Below are 15,988 nucleotides of genomic sequence, written 5' to 3'. Positions count from 1 at the left end.
TGAAAACTAATTTCCCTCAAGTGCTGCGAACTAACTTTCTTGGAGCTTTGAGGGCTTACTAACTTAATGTTCTTGGAACTAACCTCTCTAAAGCACTGGGAACTAACTTCCCTGAATTTCTGAGAACAAAATTTTCTGAATATCTTGTAATGAACTCCCATGAAGTTTTTGGAACTAACTTTCCTGGAGTTTTGAGAACTTAATGTTCTTGGAACTAACTTCCCTGAGGTTCTGAGAACTAAATTTTTCTGAATATCTAGGAATGAACTCCCCTGAAGATTTGGAAACTAACTTCCCTGAAGTTCTGGGCTCTAAATTCCACTAAATTTCTAAGATCTAGCTTCCCTGAACTTCTGGGAACTAACTTCCCTGAAGTTCTGGGAACTTATTTTTCTGAATCTATGAAAACTAACTTCCTTGATGTTCTAAGATTTAGTTTCCCTGAATTTCTGGGAACTAACTGTCCTGATGTTATGAGAACTGACTTCCCTCAAATTTTGGGAACTAATTTACCTGTAGTGCCGAGCACTATGAAGTTTATGGAACTAACTTTCCTGGAGCTTTGTAAACTTAATGTTCTTGGAACTAACCTCTTTAAAGCACTGGGAACTAACTTCTCTGAATTTCTGAAAACAAACTTCCTGAGAACTAAATTTTCTGAAGATTTGGGAACTAACTTCCCTAAAGTTCTGGGCACTAAATGCTTCTAAAGTTCTAAGTTCCCTGAAAGTTTGGGAATTACTTTCCTGAAGTTCTAGGAACTGATTCTTCTGAATCTCTGTGAACTAACTTCCCTGGATTTCTTAGAGTTAGTTTCCCTGAATGTCCGAGAACTAACTGTCCTGATGTTCTGAAAACTGACTTCCCTCAAGTTTTGGAAATTAACTTCCCTGAAATTCTGGGAACTAACTACCCTGAAGTTATGGGTACTGATTTCCTTGATGGTCTAGAAACTGACAACCCTGAAGTTTTAAAAACAAGCTTGCCTGAACTTCTTGGAAATTACTTCCTTAAAGCTGTGGGAACTATCTTCCCTGAAGTTCTTGGAATGAAAGTCTTTAAAATTTTAGGAACTGACATCCCTGACGTTCTGAGATCTAGCTTCCCTGAAATTCTGTGAAATAACTTCCATGATGTTCTGAGAACCCTTGATGCTCTGAGAACTGACTTCCCAGATGTTCTTGGAATGAAGTTCCCTGAAGTTCTGGGAATTAGCTTCTCTGAAGATCTGGAAATTAATTTCCCTAAAGTACTGGGAACTTACTTCTCTGAAGTTCTGAGCTCTAGCTGTCTCGAAGGTTTGGAATCTAACTTCTCTGAAGTTCTGGGAATTGATTTTCTTGAAACTCTGAGATCTAACTTCCCTGATGTTATAAGAATTAGTTCCCTTGGTTTTCTGCGAACTGACTTCCATGACATTCTAGTTCCTGAAGTTTCCCTGAAATTCTGGAACCTAATTTCTCTGAAGGTCTGGGAACTGACTTCCCTGAAGTTTTATTTTTTTATTTTTTTTCCTTTGGTTTGTTTTTTCCGTCGATCTTGTTTTCCGTGCTGAGCACCAATGCTACCGACGTGCCAGGAAGGCAGCTCCCACACCTGGACCCTACCTATCGACCCATCAACTCATGAACCGGGGACCAACAGCTTTAGCACCCTGAAGTTTTAGAAACACACTAGTCTGAACGTCTTGAAACTGACTTCCTTAAAGTTCTGGGATCTATCTTCCCTGAAGTTCTTAGAGCGAACGTCCTTGAATTTCTGGGAACAGACTTCCCTGAAGTTATATGAAATAACTTCCTTAAGTTTTGGGAACTAACTTCCATGATGTTCTGAGAACTGACTTCCCTGATGCTCTGGGAATTAAGTTTCCAGATGCTCTTGGAACTATCGGCCCTGCAGTTCTGAAAACTAACCTTCCTGAAGTTTTGTGAACTAACTAAAGCTCTGATAACTAACTTGCGTGAATTTCTGAGAACTAACTCCCCTGAATTTTTGAATGCTGACTTCTCTAAAGTTCTGGGAACAACTTTCCCTGTATCCCCTATGATTGTTTGGAAACTGATTTCCCTGAAGTGCTGGGATCTAATCATCCTGCAGTTCCGAGAACTGACGTCCTTGAAGTTCTCTGAACTAAGTTTCCAGATGCTCTTGGAACTATCGGCCCTGCAGTTCTGAAAACTAACTTCCCTGAAGTTCTGGAAACTAACTGAAGGGCTGATAAGGGGTTGTTCATTAACCACGTAGACAGCTTAGAAGAAGGGGGGATATCTATGATCCATACAAATTTAAAAAAAATGTTTACGCAGGGGGAGGGGGCAAGAATCCCTAAAAACTGTCCACGTAGTTAATGAACAGCCCCTTATTAACTTCTCTCAAACTGCTTCCCTGAGGTTCTGAGAACTTACTTCCCTGACGTTCTGAGAACTTACTTCCCTGAAGTCATTGGATCTATCTTCTCTGAATTTCTGGGAACAAGTTTTCATGAAGCACTGAGAACTGACTTCCCTGATGTTCTAAGAATTAGTTTCTCAGAATTTCGGGAAACAAATTGTCCTGATGTTCTGCGAACTAACTCCCTTGAATTAACAGGGAACTTTCTTCCCTGAAGTTCTGGGAACTGACAGCCCTGACATTGTGAGAACTAGCTTTATTCAAGATTTGAGTTCTTATTTCCCTGAAGCTCTCGGAACCATCTTCCCTGAAGTTCTTGGAACCATCTTCCCTGAAATTCTGGGATCTAATTTCCCTGAAGTTCAGAAAAGGGAACTAACTTCCGTAATGCTCTGGGAACTAACTTCCCTGGTTTTTTTGAAACTACCTTCCCTGGGGTCTCCCTTAGGGTTGGTAAATGTGCAGCTATAAAGCAAAACCATGCTGGAGACGTCTAGGTTCGATTCCCGGTCCGGTCTAAGATTTTTTTTCCGATAAGAAAATTTCTCGACTTCCCTGAGTAAGATTGAACTAATGTAAAAATGGTACAGGCTTAGAAATATCTCAATTAGCAACTGTGAAAGTGCTCAAAGAACACTACGATGAGGAACGGTGTAAAGTACCAGTGGGGACGTAATAAAGTAAAACAAGAAGAGACCTTCCCTAATTATTTTCCTGAAGTTCTAGGAACTAACTTCCCTGAAGTTCTGAAAACAAACTTCCCCTCACTGAGGTAACTTTTGTGAATTTCTGGAAACTTTCCTGAAATGCGCTCTTCCTTGAGCATTTTCAATAAATTTTCAAAATCATTCTAATTAAGTCTCGAAATGCTATGTCAAGGTGCAGAAAATGGTTACGCAGAACATGCTTCCAAAAAGCTTGCTTGACTTCCTCGCTCTCTTTCGCCGATAAACCATAATGCTTTATGCACAGGTAACTTCCTGAACATCTAGGAAGAAATCTATCTGTTGAACGCCATCCAAAGCTCAAATATTCCAAGTTTCAAAAACATCCCGAATAACCACCAACCATCCACTCCAACTTGCAGCGAGTTTCTCGCCAACCTGCCCGGACGCGGACGCCATCGAGCAGACGCTGACCAAGCTGCGGGCCGATCCAGACCGGGACGTTCGTGGCCACACCGATGGCTACCTCAACCCGGAGGAGGACTCCATCGCCGCCGGTGCACCGGAGACCACCGCCAATGCCTCCACCATCGATACGGCTTCAACTTCGTCGACTTCCTCAACATCGTCGCTATCACCTCCACCGTCGGTGGCGTCAGCCCACGCGGCATCGTCCTCCCTGCTAGGCGATTCGGATCAACAGCTGCAACAGCAGCAGCATCAACAACATCAACAGCATCAACAGCAGCAACAACAACAGCATCAGCAATCCGAATTTCCCACCCTGAGCAACGATACGTGGTACTTTGATGGCAGCCAGCAGCAGGAGTACGAGTTTTGAGCTTGGCTACCACCAAGTGGCATCGCTACTAGCTATCCATTGTTTAGGCACTTATTAACGAAGGGACAAATTTATCATCCACCTAAATTCGTTTGCTATTTTATTCTAGTTGCAATTGTAGTGTTTTCCTCTTTTATTTTGTAACGATCAAACGCTTGATTGTTGTACCCGCAATCAAGAAACGGCAACCTTGTCAGTGAGTAATTTTCTTCGGCTCCAGGTGGGTAGCTTAGAAATTGTATAGGAAAACCTGTGTGTGTGTGTGTGAGTCCAAATTAAGTGGAAACTATTTTACAACAATTATTGTGCACCAAGTTTAAAAAAAAAAATATAACATTTCTTTTTGTCCATAAGCAAAAGTACAACCTTGAGATTTAGCTAAAAATAAGTTGTTGAAAAAGTGCAAGCATCACTCGTTGCAGGAGATTACGAGAGTCTGTGTTTCGTATGGTACTACCACTCCCGTTATTATAGAGACTGCTAGGTTCATTCTTTATTTTTTCTCGTTTAATATTTACAAAATGCACATAAAATACATACAAAGTTATATAGAAGAAGAAGAAGAAAAGCACACACCCTCAGAATAATGATTACAGACAGTATAAATAATCGATTTACAAAGTTTAGTTCTCAATTATATTCAACGCAGCGTTAAGCAGTATCCAATAGATATTAATCACGCGGAATGCAGCAATGAACTATTCAAAGCGATGCAATTGAAAAGACTTCACTTATAGGGCAAACATGTTTAAACAAATATTGAATGTAATGGTACAGAACAAAATCAACAACTTCAGCAACCCTGTTGAGTCAGTTGAGAACCGGTTGAGGAAGAACCCGGATGCGTGCCGAACAAGTTCGATGCCTAAAAAACAACCTGCAACTAAACAACAGCGAGACTAAAAAACAAACAAACAGACAAATCTCACGCAACACGAGAAATGAACCTATCATTGTTAATCGATTCTCTTCATCGATTTTCTTTTTCTCGAATAACCCAACTGCAAATGAATTTACCATTCAGTGTGTTGAAATTCGTTTAGGTTGCCTTGGTAAACCGATGAGAAAGTCGATGAAGAGAATCGATCAACGAGGATTGGCCCTTTTCAAATGTTATGCGAGAAATGTTATGTAGTTCAGTTCAAAAGCGGAGAAAAAAACAAATGTACCCCTCCCCCGCCCAGTAATGAATGATTATTGGTATTTTTTTTGTACATTTTATAGACAGCAGAGGCACCATTTTAGAAAGATGTCGTTCTGAAAAACGTTCAACCGTAGAACAATAAAAGCGAATTAGAAAATACAGGATTGCGGTTTTCCGTTTTAGTTGATGATGACAATGTTTCCATGATCGATGACACGGGAATAAGGGCGGATGGCAGAACCAGAACCAAGTTGAGCCAAATCGGTTCCTTTGTATCATATTGAAGATTATCGCAATCGAACTTTTACAATTCTGCTGATGAAAATCGACGGTGCAACTCAGCTCCAGTTGCGTGGTCACCAAGCACGAATTACCTAATTCAAATGGTGTTTAATCCATGGGCATAATTGAAGGAATTTCGTGATCAATTTCCAGGTTACTCTGAAAAGAATTCCATGGGATTTGCTAGGAGAACTTCAGGTTAATTCTATGGATAATTTCAAAGGTGTTATGAGTAAAAGAACCTAGGTTCATGTTGATTATAAAGTGAATACATTCCATTGGGATTAATAGGAGAAGCTCAGGTGTATCTCAAAAGAAATTCTGAGTAGAATATCAAAGGAATTCTGAGGAGAATTCAAATGATCATTTCAAGAGATTTCTGACTACAAATCCATGAAAATACTGACATGAACTCCTGACATGCATTCCAAGAGAACTGGCATGTAAATCACAAATGACACACGAGTGTTGATGTGACCATAAAAAAAGGATTCCAATGGGAAAATATTTAGGGAATGCTGATTAAAATTCCCAAGGAGTTGGGTTGATTAATGTGGAAGAACATATCGGTTTTCATACATCATCTAAAGAGCTTCGTTTTCTGAGCACAACGATATTTTTATTGAGAATTTCTAACGAACTTTGGTGAGCTACAGATGTATTGAGCCGGTTATCTATTCTATTTTCAAGCAGTCGATTTAAATTTGGCTCAGGACGCTTTTGTACGCTGGATTATGGAAAACTGCGCAAGCGATACTATCAAACGAACTTCTTCTTTCCTTTATTTAACGTCGGTCTCTGTTCCGCAATCTAGTGCCAATCACCGACGGACATCGATTGCCATCCATTGACGGCAATTGAATGTGCAGGAAGGCAGCTCCCACACCTGAGTAGGATATCGCACCCATTCAACACACATGGGCCGGGACCAACGGCTTTAATTCCCTTCCGAAGGAAGACGTGACCAGAGATTTTTATGCCTCAGAAAAATCCCACCGACCTCGGCAGGGATTGAACCCAGACCCATTGGGGTGTTAGAAAGCAGTCACGCTTACCATTACACCACCGGCGCCGGCATCAAACGAACTTCTCAGGGCCCTTTTTGGTGGTGACCGAATCGGCGGGAGAGTCTAATCTGGCGTCAGCCACGATAGGAAAGTGGATCTTCGAGAAATTTGATCGTAAATTTGTGAAGGCAGTAGCGGTTTTGAAACGAAGAATGAAGGTTCTGATGTTCGGCAGATACCGCTAACCGTCTTGTGGATACGAAGACCAGAGTTGTGACCTATCACAATCACGATCGTCAAACAACTGATGGTAGTAACGCTTTGTACATTCCCATCAATATGCTCGTCGAAGCTCTCTCCATGACCATCCATCAAGTTGACGAAAGAAGTAAAAAGCAACTGGTGAATGTCGTCTTCGGTTGTGATCCATCACCGATCTGGTCATTCCCGACCGAGACGGCTAATACATAGGTGTAACAGTCGGAAGAAGTGTTAGTTTGTTTACTTAAATGAACCATGCCCATTTTGTTATGGCATGTTTGCTATAAGAAATGCGCCTCGTGTTTATTAGCGAATTTCACATCAAAGATTGATTAATTGAGTAGGAAATCAGTTTGGCACGGCATTTGTGACCAGCATACACCTTCCGGTAGTATGAAACAGGTCAAAAACTGTTCAAATCCGCAGATAAAATTTTTGTTTTGAATTTCTGTATAGCAAAATAGTGAACTTTTCGTGAACATTAACGGCAAAGAACTCACCAACACTGGGAGACTGTGAGTTCCTGCACACCTGTCATAAAACCGTCTCGATTCCCGACAATCACGACACTCAGCTGTGCTCGTTTTGAAGCTGCTTTGCTTGCTTATGTGAGTGTGTTGGTGAGTGAGCCCAACTTACTTACTTAAGTGTCCTGAGCGCCATCCCTGGCGCAAAGGGCCAACGTGAAAGATCTCCAGCCTGGGCGATTGTTTGCTTTCGCCTTGACCTGGGCCCAGGTCAAATTCCGGTCGACTTGCTTAATCTCCTTGTTTAGGCTTCGCCGCCATGAGCCCCTGGGTCTGCCTCTGCTGCGATGTCCGGCTGGATTCCAATCCAGCGCTTGTTTGCAGATTTCATTTCCGCTCTTCCGTAGAGTGTGGCCAACCCACCTCCACTTACGTTCCCGAATTTCTGTCGATATCGGCTTCTGGTGACACCGTCGATGGAGCTCGGCATTCGAAATCCAGTTGTGAGGCCACCAAGCACGAATTATATACCGCAGGCATCGGTTGATGAACACCTGCAGCTTCTGTGTGATCTCCGCTGATACGCACCATGTTTCGCTAGCGTACAGCAGTACAGATTTCACGTTAGAGTTGAAAATTCGGATCTTCGTGCGGAGACTAATCTGATTTGACTTCCAGATGTTTCGTAAACTCGCAAAAGCAGCCCTTGCCTTCTTGATCCGTGCACCTATGTCACTCTTGGTTCCGCCGTCCGACGCTATCTGGCTGCCAAGATATTGGAAACTTTCAACCTTCTCCACTTCCTGACCAGCTACCGTAAAATTGGATGGATTTCCCGTGTTGATATCCAACGATTTAGTCTTGCTGACGTTGATGTTGAGACCTGCCGCTGAGGAGCGTTCGGCGAGATCGTCGAGCTTACTCTGCATGTCAGAACGCCGTTGTGATACTAAAGCAACGTCATCCGCCAAATCTAGGTCGTTTAGATGCTCCATTGTAATAGGCTGCCAGAGCAACCCACGGTTCGGCACACGGTCGATCGCACCAACCATTATCTCGTCGATTACGATGAGGAACAGTAGCGGTGATAGAATACATCCTTGCCTCACTCCAGCGACTACCCGAATAGGGTCAGATAGGGCTCCGTTGTGCAGCACCCTGCACGTGAAAGCCTCATACTGAGCTTCGATGAGGTTGACGATTTTATCCGGAACTCCCTTGCGCCTTAGAGCGCCCCACAGGTTTTCGTGGTTGAGTCGGTCGAAAGCTTTTTCGTAGTCAATGAAAACCAAGTAAAGGGACTCTTGGAATTCGTTGACCTGCTCCAAGATTATGCGGAGCGAGACAATATGGTCCACACAGGATCTTCCAGCACGGAATCCCGCCTGCTGCCGTCGGAGAGTCGCGTCGATCTTCTCCTGTATCCGGTTGAGGATAACTTTGCATAGAACTTTGAGAACACAACACAGTAACATAATGCCACGCCAGTTATCGCATACAGTTGGGTCCCCCTTCTTTGGGACCTTCACTAAGACGCCCTGCATCCAGTCAGCCGGAAAAGTCGCGGTGTCCCAGATATTGCAGAATAGTTGATGCAACATTTGTGCAGATAGCATGGGGTCAGCTTTGAGCATCTCTGCTGATATGCGATCGACCCCGGGAGCCTTGTTGGATTTCATGGTTCGGATAGCAGCTTCGATCTCCGGTAGGGATGGCGCCTCAGAATTGACGCGAGTGATGCGTCGCACTCTTGGCGGTTCATGCCGAGATGTTGATGGCTGGTTGACCGACGAAACTTGTAGAAGCTGTTCGAAGTGTTCAAACCAGCGTTTCAGCTGATCAGTGGGGTCGGTGAGCAACTGACCAGTCGCGTCCTTCACTGGCATCCTAGGATTCATCCTTGCTCCACTCAGGCGTCGTGAGATATCGTAGAGGAGACGGATATCGCCTGTTGCTGCGGCTTTCTCACCTTCATCGGCTAGGGAGTCCACCCACGCTCGCTTATCCCGCCTACACGAGCGCTTCACTTCCTTCTCGAGAGCCGAATACAGTTGGCGGGCCTGGTTCTTCGCTCCTCTGGTTCTCGCCCGCTCTATCGCGGCTTTTGCATTTCTCCGCTCCTCTATCTTCCTCCAGGTGTCATCCGTGATCCACTCCTTTCTCTGAGCGCGCAGCTCGCCCAGGTTGTTTTCACTCGTTTCAGTAAAGGCATCCTTGATCGCCGTCCATTGCTCTTCTACGCTGCCACCATCAGGAATATCCGCAGCTCTGGTCTCCAGTTCCTCGACGAATGACCTTTTTACTGCTGGATCTTCCAATCGGCGTGTGTTGAATCGCCGTCCGAGCCGCTCCTCCCGCCGCTGGACCCGCGCGATACGAAGGCGGATCTCTCCAACGAGGAGATGGTGGTCAGACGCGATGTCGGCACTGCGTTTGTTCCGAACGTCAAGAAGGCTCCTTCTCCATTTTCGGCTGATGCAGATGTGGTCGATTTGATTTTCGGTATGTCCATCACGGGAAACCCACGTGACTTTGTGCACTGGTCGAGCCCAACAGCTTCCGTATAATTTTGCCAGCTATGTTTGTAACTCACACAGTCGCACGTGCCAAGACGAATTTGTAATCAGCGTTGCCAGATATATCGATTTATCGGTATTTATACCGATTTTCAAACTTGATTCCGATGTACAGATAAGGTTTCTCAGAATACCGATTTTTAAGTTTTAATACCGATTTGTACCGATTTTTTTTTATAAATAATCAAAATGCTTACTGCACGCCCGCGCTGAATCTATTGTGAGAGGTTTTTATCTTTTTGAACATTCAATTTTATGAGCCAGCTTTAAAAAAATTCTTCTTTAAAAATTTCTTATGCTTGATACTCTTTCGACTAATGCTTCTATTTCCTCACCTTTTTTGGCTACCAAGGGGTCGCGAAATAGCTGATGGCGCATCCCGGTATTTTCTGTAAATCGGGAAACACTTTTGTTCAGTGAACAAATAAATCCATCAAAATGTTAATTTTTCAAGTTCCTGAAATTTCTCTTATATTCTCTTCGAAGTTTCTTCCAACTCTCCCTAGGAATTTTCGTCCACCTTACCCTGTAAATTATTTTACAATTCCTACTTCCCTTGGAAGCTTCTTCTGGCTGCCCTTGAAAAGTTCTTTCGCCTTCTCCTTTACCTTACCAATCAGGCTAACGGCTTGTTGTCCTCTGCTGTCCGAAGAAGTCGTCGCTACTCTCCATGGATCGAGCATGGCCTCGTAGTCTCGAAGAGTCCGCAGGTCGCCTTATACTTCGTCTTATCCCGTCAGTTTTTTCAACTTCCCAGGAACTTCAGAAATGCTTCCAGAGATTTATCATAGTTCCAAGGGTTCGATAGTTCGAACTTTTGGGTAAGTTTAAAGATATGTAAGAGTGGTAAGTTCCGATAAATTAAAGGCAGTTTCAGTAACAGCTGTTAAAATTCGAGAACCCGGGAATTTCAGGATAAGTCCAGAGAACTCCAGTGAACTAAAGGAAACATCTGAAATATTTTAGAAACTTCACAAGTCCAAAAAACTTCATGGAAATTAAATGGTTTTCAGGACACTTCCATTTGTTTCAGGAGAATTAATATAACTTAAGGAAAGCTCTGAAAACATCAGGACACATCAATTAATGAAATTTTCTGAACCTTTAAAGGAGTTCCGAGGAACTCAGGGAATTTCCAAAAACTTCAGCAAAGATCCGAGAGGTTCATGAAAACTTTGTAAACTTCAAAACAGCCCCGGAAAATTGCAAGAGCTTTCAAGGAGTTCCAAGGAATAAAGGGATATTCCGAAGTGCATTTCAGGAATGTTCTGAAAGTATCAGAGAAATTGTAGGGTTTCAGGGATGTTTTATAAATATCTGAAATACTGCTGGATCATTTGAGCATGTAAGGAACTTCAGGGAATGTTGCTAACATCGCCCTGAAATCTATTTCTTCCAGATTTTTTCCTCGCTTCTCCTTGAAGTATCTTGCGCTCTCTGGCTTTCGCTTTTTCCAGAAGTTTCTTCCAATCTACCGTAGGAATTTTCTCCCAGCGCCTCCAAAAAGTTTCTTCCATCTTCTACAGGAAGTTGTCTCAGAAGTTTCTTTCATCTCCATAAGTCATTCTCGGTAGATTTTTTCCTACTTCTGTTGCAAGGTTTTTCCGAGCTTCTTATGACTTCCCCTGGAATTGCCTTCCAATTTCCAAATCTTTTCTGATTTTCTCTGGGTGTGTTATCTGATTTACTAACGATTTAAAATTGGCTCACTACTTGACATGCTTATTGGTCGCAAGTAAATCGATTACCGTACCCCATTCTAGTCGAAATTCTAGTACTACACTATGTTTGTTTTGATTCGCTATGAAAGTTTGACAGATAAAATGAGGGGTTCGTAGATTTTCCTGTTTCAAGGGGTGCATCAATTAGCTTGGGACCGAAGAGAGTACCAGAGTTGAGCCAAAAAGTTGAGCACGTTTCTTCGGGACCTTCTGGTCTTAGTATTACCAACAATCAATTTGAAACTAACGATGTCAAATTGGCTCACTACTTGACTAGCCTATTGGTCCCAAGCAAATCGATTAACGTATCCCATTCTAGTATAAATTCCAGTACTACACTATGTTTATTTTGATTCGCTATGAAAGTTTGACAGATAAAATGAGGGGTTCGTGGATTTTCTAATGTTTCGAGGGGTGCATTGATTAGCTTGGGACCGAAGATAGTATCAGAGCTGAGCCAAAAAGTTGAGTTCGTTTCTTCGGGACCTTCTGGTCTTAGAGTTACCTCTATGGTATTACCATAGAGGTAACTCTAAGACCACTGGGTCCCGAAGAAAATCATTATTATTTTTGGCTCACTCAGTACCAGAACAACGGTCCCAAGCAGTCCCAAGCTATTTCACTCACCCCTGCATGTTCTGCATGAATCCACACACCCCTGATGTTATCTGTCAAACTTTCATAGCGAATCAAAACAAACATAGTGTAGTAATAGAATTTCAACTAGAATCGTTAATCGTTTGCTTGGGACCAATAGGCTACTAAAGTGGTGAGCCAATTTAAAATCGTTAGTTTCGTATTGATTGTTGGTTCAATCCAGTAGTAGCAACAATCAATACGAAACTAACGATTTAAAATTGGCTCACTACTTGACTACCCGCATAAACGCGAACCATAAATTGACCTTACCTAAAATGGTTAAAAAATGTTTATAATCCCTGCTAAACTTTAACTGAAATGGTTATGGAACTTTACATGAACGTTTAATGATAAAGTTTCAACCTTATGTATTATGGTTTTTTGGAACTGGACCTTACAAATAATGGGTTGTTAAGAACCATTACCATTCCAAATTCTTGTTTTCTCCATACATTTTCAGAAAGAGAACTATATAAGAACGTTTTTACTTATGATTTGAGAACATTAATGGTAATGGTTATGGTAGTCAGTAAGGTCCATTAATGGTTTTGTATTATCGCTCAACTTTACGTGGAATATATCGTGAATTGGTAATCAGTAAATTACAGGCAACCAATTCGCGATATATTCCACATAAAGTTGATCGATGTTACAAAACCATTCGTGGACCTTACTGACTACCATAACCATTACCATTAAAGTTCTCAAACCATAAGTTAAAAGGTTCTAATATAGTTCTCTTTCCGAAAATGTATGGAGAAAACAAGAATTTGGAACGGTAATGGTTCTTAACAACCCATTATTTGTAAGGTCCAGTTCCAAAAAACCATAATACATAAGGTTGAAACTTTATCATTAAACGTTCATGTAAAGTTCCATAACCATTTCAGTTAAAGTTTAGCAGGGATTATAAACAATTTTTAACCATTTTAGGCAAGGTCAATTTATGGTTCGCGTTTATGCGGGTAGCCTATTCGTCCCAAGCAAACTATTAACGTACACTGAAACAAATCGACATGTACCGTTTATTGGATCCATCTTATAACATAGCAATGTCAGCATATTTATTCATTCTATGTGATGATTGATAGATTCCATTGGATTATCACTTAAAAACTATGACTGCGATATGGAATGATCTCTATCGTAATTTCACATACTTAGTACTTGATAATACTTTGCTTCGAACGTGGTTAGCGAAGGTAAGAAGTATATGAATATTGTTTGATATATTTCATGGTGAAAAACTGTTGATATGTCATGGGTGGGAACAGACATCTAGAAACTAATGGAAAATCATATAAGTTTGCACTATGAGAAAATTCAGTAAAATATACCTGTTTTCATGATGAATATTGCTCACTAAAATATATATCTTATAAGATAATCATGTATATTTTATTGGAGTTGCTTTTACTGATTTTTGACGTTTGTTGATATGTCGCGTGTAAATAGACACGTAGAAACTATTGGACTGTCATTTAACTTTGCAGTATAGGAAAACATGTATATCTCATTGTAATAGCTTGCTTTGATTTTTGACGTTTAAAGATTGTAAACAGATCTATCCCAATCATTAAATAGTCATATAGAAATGCCTTTTAAGAAATCCAACAGCAAGCATTTGTTTTTGCATGTTTTTCTGGGATGAATATCGCTCCCAATAAAATACATCTTACATGATTGTTCTTTATAAATTATTGAAACAATTTTCAACGATGTTAACGTACACTCATTCATATGATAATTGGTTCCAGAAAAGAATGTATTGAGATTGAAAAAAAAATGATTCTACTGTAATATTTACTTTGCTATGATTCTAATTGTAAGCCTTCTACACGGCTAATTCAGATTTCAGCCCTAAGTAGTACTCGAACTTCATGAGCCAGTTCTATCAAATCATATAATTTAGTCGTTGATTTATTGCACACAGGTGCATTAAGAAAGATTTGAACAAACCACACCACCGAAACGGAACATAAATTTGTCAGTGCTATTTGTCTTCACTCTAGCAAAACGAGCATAAAGTTGCACTACATTCCATGTCGGGAGAGCTGTTCTTACTTCATGCTATTTGAACGAGCTCAATCTTGAAGTCAGCCGTGGCCCAGTGGAATCGAGCACAGACACCGAAAGCATCACACCTCAACAGATCTTGATCGAATCCCAAATCAGCTACAATAAAAAAAAAAGGCACAACTGTGAAAGCTCCCACTGCCTGATGTTTATTTTTCGATTTATTTTTAGAAATCGATTAAATATATGTGTCAAAAGAAGAAGTAAATTTCATGTGATTTTCACATAAACTTTACTTCGATTGATTTATGACACATTTATTATATTGTGGTGAAACGTAAAGCTTATGCTTATGGGTTTCAAATCCATTTCAGTTAATTATTATAATTTAATCGATTTTCATTTATCATATGACGATCATATAAAAGTTACCAAATTATCAGCATTGTAAATGTATCAGATATTCATATAGAATTTACCTGACACATTTTCAATCATATCATTTTCAATGGATTATCTTATAGCGCAAATTTATTAGACTTCCACATAACAGGAATATGTCAAATTCGTTCAGTGTACCTCATTATAGTCGAAATTCTAGTACTACGCAATGTTTGTTTTGATTCGCTATGAAAGTTTGACAGATAAAATGAGGGGTTATTGGATTTTCCTATGTTTCGAGGGGTGATTCGACCGAGGGGGACGACTCTATCTTCGATGAAAAGATTGTGTTTTGCTGTAGCTAGCTGCACGCACGCTGAGTAGATAGAATGAAGATTTATGTCGATTTTGAAGATATCCTGCAAAAAGATGAAGCACGATGCAAGTAGATGCGAGAAATGAAAGATGATTTTTCCAAGATTGATTCGCTAGTGTGAGATTTTTTGAGCATCTAAAGCATTAAAATCGAAATATACTCACAATGCATAGATACGGTTTATTCAAGAGAATGTATTTTTCGCTTCTTTATTTCATTTATGGTAAATATTATTGTTTTCAAATGAAAATAAAAATTGTCTCAGGAAGTTTTTTTCATTAGTTAATTTTTTATTAATAATATTTGAAAAATACTTACAATTTCGATGCTGCCCAGCAGATTACAGGCGTAGTAGAAATCCGCTGGGACAAAGCCCTTCACCAGCACTAAGCTCCGAAGGGAATCCAGATGTTCTTATTCCTGTCATTTAAACACTGATCGAATTCCACTCCGTTATTCGGACTTAGTTGACGAAAATTTTAATCGAACCAATGTATAAATTTTGAAAAACCATAAAATGCATAAAATTTAATCTATATTCGTTTTGTAATATTTTTGAGTGTACGTTCTCACGTAGGCTTAGTCAAATCCACTCTCCAGTATTTTCAGTTGCGGGGAGGGTTTTTGTTTTGATTTTTATTCAAGGAAATGGAAATTGCCTGCTCCGGATTAATTCTACCGGAGCAAAAAACGGTTCAACACCGTTTCCCTAAGCAATTCGTACTTACCTGAAGGCATTTCAGCCGGTTTTGAGTAACATTTTCTATGAGGTTTCCTCCGACATGACTGGCATTTTTTCCAAGTCCAGGATTTTGCTGACTGAGTGGCTTTTACTCAGTTTGACATTTCTCGTTTACTCAATTTTTGACAACTCGATACATCAGATGAAAGTCACAGAAATTCAAAACAACCCAAAATTAAGTTCTTTTCACTCATCTCCCATGTTCCGTACGATAAGCCAAATTTGGGTAAACCGGCTCAAAGTAGTTTGCATTTAAGAACGGCAAAAAAAATTACCCATCGCTAAGTTATTTTCAATTTTTTCTACCCAAAATTAAGTTCAATTAACTCAAATTTGGGTATATCGCATATTACTCAATTTTGGCTTCTCGTACGGAACTAGACGGTTGAGTCGAATCTTTCGTTCTATTTTTGACGACAATTGGCGTTGACGGCGACTCTGTAGCTCTTTACTCCTATGAGAAAATACATAAGCAAACG

At 40.6% G+C, this 15,988-nt stretch overlaps 1 protein-coding gene across 2 annotated transcripts in view; it reads left to right on the top strand.

The window, feature by feature from the left end:
• Window positions 1-5,200, top strand: part of LOC135708336 (serine/threonine-protein phosphatase 4 regulatory subunit 1-like) — a 529,117-nt gene extending 523,917 nt beyond the window's left edge. For both annotated transcript variants that reach the window (XM_065230381.1, XM_065230380.1), the window contains one exon: window positions 3,479-5,200. In XM_065230381.1, the coding sequence (XP_065086453.1) occupies window positions 3,479-3,897 (419 nt within the window). In that variant the 3' untranslated portion in view covers window positions 3,898-5,200. The remainder of the gene's footprint in view (window positions 1-3,478) is intronic.
• The last annotated feature ends 10,788 nt before the right edge of the window (window positions 5,201-15,988 follow it).

This window comes from Ochlerotatus camptorhynchus, unplaced genomic scaffold (genome assembly GCF_037179485.1).
Source record: "Ochlerotatus camptorhynchus isolate MF236.1 unplaced genomic scaffold, CSIRO-AGI_Acam_v1.1 ptg000330l, whole genome shotgun sequence".
Classification (NCBI taxonomy): domain Eukaryota; kingdom Metazoa; phylum Arthropoda; class Insecta; order Diptera; family Culicidae; genus Ochlerotatus; species Ochlerotatus camptorhynchus.
This window is presented reverse-complemented; position numbering and strand designations above follow the sequence as displayed.